Genomic DNA, 11,875 nt, shown 5'->3' on the forward strand with positions numbered 1-11,875 from the left:
GGAAGGAAGGAAAGATGGAAGGAAAGAGGAAAGAGGGAAAGAGGGAGGGAATGGAGGAAGGAAGGAAGAAAAGAGAAAGAAACTCAGAAAAAGAAAGAGTACGAACAGGGCAAAGAGACAAAGGAGGATAGGAAGAGGCAGGGAGTGAGGGACGAAGAGTGCCAGGAGGGAACGGGGAAAGTAAGGAAGGCTGACAAGAAAGAAGGAAGAATGGGAGGAAAGAATGAAACAAGCAGGGAAAGGAGGGAAGTAAGGAAGGAAGCAGGAAAGCTTGGAGGCTCGCAGACAAGTCAGGAAGAAAGAAAGGAAAACAATGAAAAAATAGTAAGAAAAGGCAGGAAAGAATGACTGAAGGATGAAACGAAGGAAGAAACAAAAGGAAAGAAAAGAAAGGAAAAAAGATAGAAGGCAGAAATGAAGGAACAAGGCAGGAGAAAAAGAACACACCAAGATAGAATGTTCCGTAGGCTGTGTGGATGCTATAGGGCTGGGCTGGGGCTGGGCTGCGATTCTTCCAGCCCCAGGGCAGTAGAGTAGCATGGGTATGTCTGGAAGGGTTAAAGAAGAAGGGTAGGAATCCAAGCCCTCCTGCTCCCGTTGGCCATGAGAGGAAAGGACAAGTCCAGCTGGGCTCGAGGAAACTGCAGATTCTGTCTGACTCATTCTCTGAACTCCAGAAACTTCTGCACATGCTGAGGCTGGATTCTGTCCAGGAACTGATGGTGTGGGAACTCCAGAGTCATGCCTGGAGGGCCTCAGGCCTGAGGACCTCAGCGACCTGTTGGGGTTCCTGGCCCGCACCCTGGAGACCCTGGCCCTGGACCTCTGTGACCTGACTGATGCCCAGCTCTCTGCCTCCCTACCGCGCTCCACGTCATCAGTTTCTATGGCAACCATATCTCCTTGGCCGCCCTGCAGGAGCTCCAGAGCCTCTCAGCCAGAATGGGCCACATGAAAAGGGGGTTCTATCCTGCCCCTCTGGAGAGCTACGAAATCCCAGACTATGGCGACCCAGGGGATACTGACCCTGAGAGAATCCAAGAAGTTGTGGCTGAGTTGGCCCTGTCATTGAGAGAAATGACGCCAACCCACAAGGTCCACATTGCTATGGAGTATTTTGCTGAGAAGAGGAAGTACCGATTCTATCGCCTGGAGCCTTAGGGATCTTGGCTGGCCACGGAGGAGAGCCTCATTAGCCATTATGATCTGCCTGTGTAGTCAGCCATCTCTCGCCTGGAGTCCCTTCTCAGCATCAAAAATGAAAGCCGTGACAGAAGTGTGTTCTTTGAGATACGCCTACTGCAAATTCAGTGTGGGTAAGAAAGGCAGGGCCTCTGATCCTGAGCTACTCCATTCAACCAGAACTCTGGAACCCCAGGAGACTCTGAGCTTATTTGGGGGTACATGTGTCCTGTGCACACACCATCAGGAATCTCGAGTGAATTGAGCATGGAAAGAACTGGAACTTGACCTTCTTTATCTGAATGGTTGCAAGCAAACCTCAAGGTTGTGAGAGAGTCGATTCCTGTGTGTCATGTACTGTATTCATGAAACAAATAAATAAAATGGAAAAGTAACCACGAGTAGATGGTATCATTTCAGGGCACCATTGCGTTAGAGAGTTGGGAGTGGGGTTGTGTGTAGGTTTTCAATGTTCATTGGTTCAGAGATGTTAGGGTGCATGGGTCTTTAATTCAAAACTTGTTTTTCTGGCTGGGAATGTGGCCTAGTGGCAAGAATGCTTGCCTCATATACATGAAGCCCTGGGTTCGATTCCCCACTACCACATATATAGAAAACGGCCAGAGGTGGCGCTGTGGCTCAAGTGACAGAGTGCTAGCCTTGAGCAGAAATAAGCAAGGGACAGTGCTCATGACCTGAGTTCAAGGCCTAGGACTGGCAAATAGCAAAAAAAAAAAAAAAAAACAACAACACTTGTTTTTCTTCTCTGGCGGTCAATATTATGGGTGTTTATGGTTTCTCTGTGAACTCTCTGTCGCAGGGCATTTTATGGCCTTTACTGGGAAACGAGGGGGTGGGGGTTGGGCTTACAGTAAGGTCAGTCAGGTACAGAATGGGATCATAGTTCAATATGGAGTTACTCTGGTCCTTCACTGTGGCTCTACAGCCTTTCCATAGAGATGTGCACTCATCTCCAGCCTCCTTGCATATTATGCAAATCTTTGCAATAAATATCTGTTCCCGGTTATCATGGTACTTTTGGATTTCCTGATAAAACCCTGACTGGTGGTTCACCCTAATTAAGCTGGGCCAAATTTAAGGTGGAGCAAATTTTAGACTATCATGCTAAAAAGGAAAAATCATGATGAAACCCTGATTCAAGTTGAAAGGGATGGGAAAGGAGTTATGGAAAGGAAAAACATTGTGAAAGTGCATCTAGAAAATAAAACCAAGGCAGAAGCAGGGTTCTCGGTGCAGATTTGAGAGAGAGAGATTATGGACCAAGCAGGTCCTATCATATTGCAGAACAAATTTCCCCAGAACACCCAACACTAACTTCAGCTTCATTTTTGTCCCCAGGACCAGAGATAAAGGAGGTTGAATGATCTCAGGAAGGTCCCCAACACAACACTAAATGCCAAAATTTCCCAGTTGAGTCCTAATGACCTGAGAAAGGATCTCTGCTCCTTGTATTTTCTATATGTATCAAGTGTAGTCCAGTCGATTTAACAGATGGCTTTTTGGTGCCCCAAATCTATGTTGCTGAGGAGGGATAAGGTACAGAGGGGTGTGGCACAGTTGCTTCTGGTTCAGGGCTTTGTCACATGAATCAGGCTCATAAGGAAGGCAATCTCAAAACACGCAGCTGACCAGAGACAGCCAAAGGTGGGGGTCTTGGGAGGGAGGGGAATCATGCCATACTAAATTAAAAAAATACTGGGCACGAGTAGCTCACAGTTGTCTTACTAGCTACTCAGAAGCTAACATCAAAGATCAAGTTCAAAACCAGCACAGGCAGAAATGTTCTACTCAAAAAAGCTGGAAGTGGTGCTATTGCTCAAGTGGTACAGACCTAGGCTTCACCAAGAGAAGCTCAGGGACATCACTCAGGCCCAGAGTGCCAGCCTCAGAACTGGCACACACACACACATACAGCCCTAGAAAAAGGCTGCAATTCACTTTGTCATCTTGTGAGTGCAAGGTGCCTTGATCCATGACACCACTTCCATCTATCTCCCCCATCACTCCCAACCTACCCTCTCATGTGTGCTTGTTTCATTTCCACATTTAGGCATTGAATATTAGGAATGCATTTGGCCACCTTCCCTCTGTCCATTCATTTACCCTGATTACCCTTGACCTCTTTCCTCTCTGCCACACCACAAGTCCTGGTATTCTGTGTGTGTGTGTGTCTGTCTGTGTTTGTGTGTGTGTGTGAATTTGTGTGTGTGTGTGTGTGCTTGTCCTGGCGCTGGAACACAAGGCCTGTGCCTTATCATTAAGCAATAATGCTTAAGGCTAGTGTTCTAACATTGACACACAGCTCCACTTCCAGAATTTTGGTGGGGGTTTATTGGAAATGGATTCTCAGAGACTTTTCCTGCTGGGGCTGGCTTTGATCCATGGTCCTCAAATCTCAGTTGGCCACCTGATCATCAAGGACTTGATGAGTGACAGTGTGCCAAAGGCTGATATACTCTGTTTTTCTTCAAATATCTCTAAACCTCAGAAAACTGGAATAAAGTGCTTAGAAAAAGGAAAGTACAAAAATACATGAAATGAAATTCAAATTGACCTGTCCCTAGCTACAACTTCTGACTTTTCCATTACTAGAAAAATGAGTAAAAGCAGCTTATTTATTGAAATGATTTCAACTATGTAAATTAGTATCTAATGACAAAAGAGACCCGCTTGGAAAGATATGCAAGTTTCTTCTTAGGAGGGCTTAATTTGCCCAGAGCATTTTCTGTCCCTAAAGCCATGCACAAAATTTATATCAGGCCTTATCAAAATGATGTAGCACTTGGGGACAAAGATGCAGCCCAGAAGCCCTGCACTGGAGGCCAAGATGGAGAAGACCTCCACAGCCACCATGACCTTGCCCTTGGCACTGTGGTAGACAGGCAGGAAGGTGAGCCACACACAGCAGAACACCAGCATGCTGAAGGTCAGGAACTTGGCTTCATTGAAGGTGTCAGGTAGATTTCTGGCCAGGAAAGCCACAGTGAAACTGGCCAGGGCGAGGGAGCCCAGGTATCCCAAGACAGAGTAGAAGGCCGTGAGGGAGCCCTTGTTACACAGGATGATGAGGTGCCCATGTTCAGAGTGTGTGTCTGTGTCAATAAAAGGAGGAGAGGTTCCCAGCCAGATCCCACAGAGAGTCACCTGGATCAGGGTGCAGATGGGAATGATGAAGTTAGGAGCCCCTGACACCAGCAGCCACCTCATCCTTCTCCCTGGAGAAGTGACCTTGAAGGCCAGAACCACAGTTACAGTTTTGGCCAAAACGGCAGAAACAGCGACAGTGAATACAACTCCAAATGTGGTTTGCTGTAGAATGCAGGTGACTGTGTTGGGACGACCAATAAAGAGCAAGGAACAGAGGAAACAGAAGATGAGGGAGAGGAGCAGGATGTAGCTGAGAGCCTGGTTATTCGCCTTGACAATGGGGGTGTTGTGATGTTTCACAAAGACCCCAAGAACAGCTGCTGTGAGTGTCGATAAACCAAGAGCCACGCAGGCCAAGGCCATGCCCAAGGGCTCCCCATAAGCCAGGAAGCTTGCAGCTCTTAGGAGGCACTGGTTTCTCTGTGTGTTGGCATACTGGTGATCTGGACACTTCACACACTGCTCCATGTCTGGTGAGCAAGACAAAAGGCCATTAATTCCTTTCAAGTGCTTAAAATGAAATTAGGATACCCCTACCTAGAAAAATAATCTGACATATTGATAATTACTAGCATCAAATTCATATGACCAAGTATTACTAGACGTATTTTGTATTATTTTTATAATTTCATTATGTTCCTACACTTGGGTCTAAATTCTAGTTGGAACTATTACTTTGCAATGAAAATAATTCCTTTTCTTCTCTACCATTCCTAATACCCTAACCATAATTTTAGAGATCTCTTCATTCTTCCATAATATTTTTCAGCCATTTTGGACACAACTCAATATCCTTATTTAAAATGAAGACAAAAAGATGTTGAATTTTTTTTGTCTCTGTTCATATAGATAGGAGCATTGTCGTCCTTCCTTGTAATTGTGATATTTGCTTTTCCTACTCACCTGTAAAGCACTAGAGAACAGAGATTATAATTATTCTTTGAAGCTATACAGTCAGGCCATGCAGAAGAGTTGAACCAAACAAGAGCATTTTGTCTGCTTTGATAACAGTTCTGGACAACTAGGAAATAAAGATCTGTGTTTATGGTATAATGTAAAAAAATTTGCAAAATAAAATTTGCAAAAAATATTTGCAAAATATGGAGACATTATTCACAGGATTTTGTATTCTATATGATAGAAAATATGCAAACATTACTCAGTATTTAAATAAACATACATACATTTTACTAGAAAAAGTTAATCCTATATACAATTCAGAGATCATGATTTTTTCTTTTCAAGAAGCAGTATCATGCCTTGTTGTAATTCAACTACTAAGTGAATGAAGGAAGACTTTGACTGCAATTCTAATACATAAGATTCGTAGTCCTTTTCATGGTTTGTGGGGCACTAGGAGAGAACCTGTATTTCTCCCTCTGCTGTGAACTTACCTGTCCCATTAGCCATCTCATTCTCTGTGCAAGGGGTACAATCAAAGCAACAGGCAGCCTTTCCCTCCTGAAGGGATTTCCTGAATCCAGGACCACAACTCTCACTGCAGACAGAGAGAACAGGCTGAGGAACATAAGATATGTGTCAGAATCTGTTTAGGCTTTTCCTAATATTCCCAAGGTTTCCTTATTTGAACGACTAATTCACTGACAGAATTTATGTGTATTGATATACTACAATAAGGAATCAAAGTCGTTTAAATTCCATACTATAACATACCAATACACAATAATTGAATGATGCTATGGATTCCACATCCTGTCACCACAATAGCTTTATGTGCTACCTCATTCAATGATTCCTCTCATGAAAGAGATCTAAGTAGCAGCGCAACTAATCATTAAATAAAATCACCAGAAAAGGGAACAAAATAAGCCTTTCAAGTACATAAAGCAATTTCTTTGGTACTTCGTTGGTTTTAGAACCCTACTAAGAAACAGGTAATTTGTATATTATGACAATATTCAAAATTCACATTTAGAAACAAAGTGAGTTTTTCTTGGAGGGTGCTGATCATAGAGCTTGAACTCAGTGTCCCAGAAATGTCCTTGAGCTATTTTGTTTTCAAGATAAATGATTGGCTGCTTGATCTACAGCTCTGGCTTAGTTTTGAGGTATTGTAATGACATAGATTCTCACAGATTTTTTTTTTGGCCTCGTGGGGCTGGAAAATGAGCTGTAATCTGAGATCTGAGGATGTCAACCTTCCAAGTAGAGAGGATTAGAAGCATCAGCCAGCACCCAGGACCTCTTTTGTGGTGGTTAAATGAAGATAAGAGTCTCACAGGTATTCCTGCTGACCCTGAATTCAAACCATGACATTCAGAACTGAATAGCTTCTATTACAGGAGTCAGTGCTGGCATTCAATCACGTATACATTTGACTTGCTTATATGCTCTTAAAATAATTACAATTAAATAACACTCACCTCTGTAGTTTCCATGGCCCACTCTACCAAATCTTCAGATAAAGATAGTTGATGATCATGTAGAGCAAATGGAGAAAACTGTCCTATTTTCACCTTAAGATCAAGACCTTGTGGAATATTCCAAGTGTTCACAATGTCATACTCTGCCTCCAATTTTCTTTTGTTTTCTAAAATCACCTGGTCTCCAGCAGGATTCTGAAATTGGGTGTTCTTTAGAAAAGGGTGCAGCTGCAAGAGATACATTATCGTAAATTGAACTATATCCCAGTGGTTAGAAATAAAAGCTGAATTAAGAATAGCTCCTCAGAGGGTTGGGACACTAGATTCAGACCCGCTGCATCAGTGACGAGCGTGAGCCCAGGGTTGAGCTTCCAATAAAGGCTCTTACGTGATTACAAAAAAAAAAGAAAAAAAGAAAAGAAATAGAAAAGCTCTTGAGTGTCTTTCATCTCTGATTCAGAATTCAAGAAAAGCAGAGACACTTGACAAAGCACTCCAGAAGAAAATCTTTGGAGAAATAAGAATAATTTTCCTGAAAGCTGGTCACACAGCAAAGTGCTAGAAGGCCTCTTTTCAAGAGAATACTATTTCTTTTACATAAGCATAAATGCAGCCATTCTCTGGTGGCTAGAGTTTTCCACAACAACTAATTCTATAGGTGTCAACAATTATAGCTAGAGCTTGTTCAAGTTTTAATACCTAAAGCAGAATGAATCTAGATTACTTATGAAAAATAGAAATACTTGTGCTCAGCAGGTTATCTGTAGAAACTCATAGGGAAAAGGTGATTATACTATTTCACAACATTACCCATGTGCATGTGGAAGTTATTAGTTACTAGAAGAAAGAATAGAAGCATGGAATTGATTCCTTTCTTGGTAATGGCCTGTTCTCTATAAGAGCACAGACGCATACAGCTAGAAAACCTCACAGACATTTATAGAAATTTAATGTCTTTAGTTTGGGGAACACAACTAAAATATTTAATTTCATGTGGTAACAAAGTCCTCTAGGAATTGACTGGGCTAATTGTGCATGCCATTTGAAATAGAAGACCTTACCTGTGCAGGGGAAGGCACTGTCTCTTTCCTGTTTTCTATTGTCTGTACTTCTGTTTGATGTAGTAGCATCCCATGGAGAGCCTGGGCCACAGCATACACAGCATTGTATATATTGTAACTTTCTCCAGACATAGTTATGTCAAAAATGGGCCCAGGCAACCAATCCAAGGAGGCATCACAAGGACAGTTCTGCCATGTGACACAGTCAGACTCAGAAACTGAGCAATTGAAAGAGAGAAACCACAGCCGAGCAAGGAAAAAGTCTTCTGGGTATTTGGAAGGGTTCACTGTCTTGACAAAATCTGTGAATCCAGAAACATCTGGGTGATGGTGTGAAAAAGCAAGATGGACATGGAATGAACCTCGCATTAAAGATCTCCTCCTCATGGGGGACTCCCACTGTGAGTTCAGGATACAAACTTTACCTTTTATTAAATACTGCTCAATAAACTCCATGAAATCTAGTGTGTCTTCCTTACCACCGTATATGATGAGGACATTTGCTGAAGATTTGTTAATCTGGTTATACAGTGCTATGCTTTCTAATGATAGGCCATATTTTGGGAGTGCTAGCTCGAAGGCCACACAAACCCTGTTCTTGTCCATCTCTTCTTTCAGTAGAGGAAGAATCCACAAGCTATTCTCATCTAGAAAGGTTAACAGTCCCACCCAGTTCCATCCGAAGTAAACCAGTAAGGAGACCATGGCAGTGGCTATGGACGTGTCCTTGGAGGCCATCTGATAGAGACCAGGGAACTTCCTGTGGTCATTCAGGGCCTGATCAAAAGGCCCAATGGCGAGCTAAAGGGAATGAAAATTGGATGCTCCATGAATGAGAAGATTTCTATCCATCGCAATACCAGCTATGATGTATATTAAATAATCTGTCAAGTATATCAGTTTGATAATAAAAATTTGAAAAAAAGAAATAAATTCCTTCAACTGTAAAATAAATAAATAAATAACCTGTCAAACTATGTGAAAGGATTATCTTTTACTTACTGAAATAAAATTTAAAATTGTGATATGTGTACAACATGTCAATTTGTTATTAAATGTCTATCTTTGTAACTACTTCCAATAAATCCTCTTTTCTATTACAATCCCACCCATATATTCCTAGCTCCATTTTCCCATATGTATCTTGAATAGTACGTTGCATTTTCCCACCCGTTTATTTCCTATTCATTTGTTCCTTTGCACATTTCCTTAACACCCGCACCCTTCAGGCAATATATGCCAAATTTTTCTGGTGTTCATTTGCATATTGTTTGTTATTTGATTAGAGAGATTGGAGTATGGAATTTCACATTTATGTTTAACCTACTTTATAAGTTAATCATATATATTTATAAAATATATAAATGATATGTGTTCTATCCTTATATCATATTTCATATTCATATGTTAGATTTAATACTTATATATGAGAAAAAAATTGGCTCGTTTGTGTTCCAGAGCCTGTCTTACTCGTTTCAACACAGTGTCTTTCACTTTCTAGTGGGAAGTTGTGTGTGTGTGTGTGTCTGTGTGTGTGTGTGTGTGTTTGTGTCTGTATGAATGCACCGGGATATTTACTGTCAGACCCCATGCACTTTCTTGGATTTTTCCTCCAGACTTGAACCACACGTTACTTTCTGGTTTTTGCAGGTAATTAGATATATGTTTCGTAAGTAGCTAGGTTTACAAGTGTGAGACACCAACACCCAGCTCAGCATAAATTTACACTTTAAAGTCATTTTCCATTTCCTGAATTTAAAAAAGTGATAATCTTTAAAACTCCAAATAGTGCCTTTTTATGCTTTAAATTTTTAATCCTTTTCCAAACTATGGGAGCATAGATAGCCATATTCCTGAATACTTATTCTGTGATATCACAAAATGTGATAGAATCATGAATGCAGTCACTAATTCTCATTCTCTTCTGAACACCTGAAATGGCACCAAATTAGACACTCCTCCCAATCTCACCTGTGGAAACCTGTAGAGGTCCAGCAATGGGCCTATCTGGGCAGATGATACTCCTGATGGTCCTGTAAGTGCTCCTATAGGCTTGCTGCCACCTATACATGAGTAGTTAGGAACCGTGTTGTTCCCAAAAAAGCAAATGAAGGGATTTTTGAATACTGTTGGCAATCCATCTTGAACATTACAGATATCAAATCCCAGAGTCAAGTTATGTAAAAGAGCAGGAGTTTTGTTGATCTCTTCCATAGCAAAAGTCAAGGCCAAAACAAACTGATAGTTCTTGAAGGTAAGCCTGTGTAATTAGCATAGAAATTTCAGAGTAGTTGAAACAATATTTTGATGGACTGAATCCTTGCTTTTCTGCTAAAGAATATGTTAAAACATTACCCATAATGGAGAAGGAATGTGTATATAGTGTCTAATGCTTGCATATAAGACCACATAAGGATATGCAGGTAACTTGTACTGAATGAGATTCAGAAAGTTACTTATGCCAAGAATAAGTGTTTATTTGTTCTCTGCTTCTTCATGCACCACAGTGGAAACCTCTTGCACACTACAGATGGAATAGGCTATTGTGAGAAACCAAATATTCATTTTTGCTCAGCAGTCCAAATGTTTTTTATTAATTTAGTGATTTACTTTTCATTTTTATTGTAGAGATGATATAAAGAGGGATTACAGTTACATAGTTCAAGTAATGAATAAAGAGTACATTCTTTTTTGAACCATGTCTCCCCTTCTGTCATTTTCTCTGGCATTTTCCTTCTGTGCCTACCCACAAGATATACACTTCATTTTCCATCTACTGTCTAGTGGGCACCACTATTGTACTTTTTCACCTTTCTTCAACCTATTAGGTACACTGCATTATCCACTCAAATACAAACAGGACAAAAGGAAAAGAAAACAAAAACAGCAACAATGGCAACAGAAAATGTCTCCTTTCCTTGGAGTTCATTTCATAGAGTATTATTTTCTATGACCATCTGCACATAGCTATTAAGGATTTGTCAACAACTCCTATGCCTATACTCTTTTGGCCTCAGTGTGTGAATGCTTAGAGTCCTATATCATTAACAGATACACCAAATATTCTGCTATGTATTTCTTGGAGTAACCACCCCCAACCGTGGCAGGGCCAGGCCAACTAATAAATCCTCAGTTAAAGAGCATTTTTAAGAACCAAAGTGGCATTTAAGATTCCATAGTAAGCTCTGCTCACAGAACCAAAGTATTGAACAGCTTCCTGTGACAATAACCAGGACAAAAGGCCTCACATATCAGATCAAGGAATTTTATTTTCTCTTATCTAACAAAACAAAAGGGATGCATCCAACTCTGAGGGCCTAATCTTGTAGAGAGAAGCCTCCAACATGGGGGATGAGGAGAGAATTGTAAGCAAGCTTTATATTGAAATACCAGTTGTAATGCCACCATGGTAAAATGCAATGTTTACTACTCTCTTCCTAATATAGTTAGATTGAGAAACTGGAAAGCAAAAATACAGGGCAATAAAAATGACCAAAGTAACTTTCTATCTGACATTTCTGTGAGCATAAATGTGTGTGGGTAAGCACATACATTCTTATGAAATTAAAACCATGTTGTTTTCAGAAGGAAACAATAGAGGAAGGATGGAAATCCAAATGATAGGATAAAGTGATTAAAAAGAAGTTTGTATATGTGAAATTTCATAGTGGAAGCCTATCATGTTAGTTATGTCATCTCAGGATGAGAAAATAGTGACCTTGAAGAAAATCTAATTGAACGTACACATATGGAGGATATGTTGATAAAGTTTTGTGAAAAGTTGACATCAGTATTACAAAAACGAATAATACCATTTGGGGGGTTCAGTTCTTCTGATAAAAGGGATTGGAGGCTGGAGGGGAGAAAAAAGAGAGCATTCATCTAGTGTGCATCTAGAGTTCCCTTACTGATTTAAAATCCTGAGAACAAAACAGTGCATGGAAATAAGATGAGGTGTTACTTACGGCTTGTCTTCATACTTGTGAGCATCGCTGTTACTGAGATCTGTTCCCAAAGTGTAGAGAGGGAAAAACGCAACAATCCTCACATCTCCATCCATGTGTGCCTGCTCTTTCATGG

At 40.8% G+C, this 11,875-nt stretch overlaps 1 protein-coding gene across 1 annotated transcript; it reads right to left on the bottom strand.

Moving 5' to 3' along the window:
• Positions 1 to 3,897: 3,897 nt before the first annotated feature.
• Positions 3,898 to 10,036, bottom strand: LOC125342813 (vomeronasal type-2 receptor 116-like; the record flags this gene model as incomplete). Its single annotated transcript, XM_048335119.1, has 5 exons — positions 3,898 to 4,812; positions 5,716 to 5,868; positions 6,729 to 6,962; positions 7,796 to 8,596; positions 9,767 to 10,036. Coding segments are annotated over 5 exons (2,373 nt in total), but the record flags the coding sequence as incomplete, so codon positions are not given.
• Between the last annotated feature and the right edge of the window lie 1,839 nt (positions 10,037 to 11,875).

Source organism: Perognathus longimembris, chromosome 27 (genome assembly GCF_023159225.1).
Source record: "Perognathus longimembris pacificus isolate PPM17 chromosome 27, ASM2315922v1, whole genome shotgun sequence".
Lineage (NCBI taxonomy): Eukaryota > Metazoa > Chordata > Mammalia > Rodentia > Heteromyidae > Perognathus > Perognathus longimembris.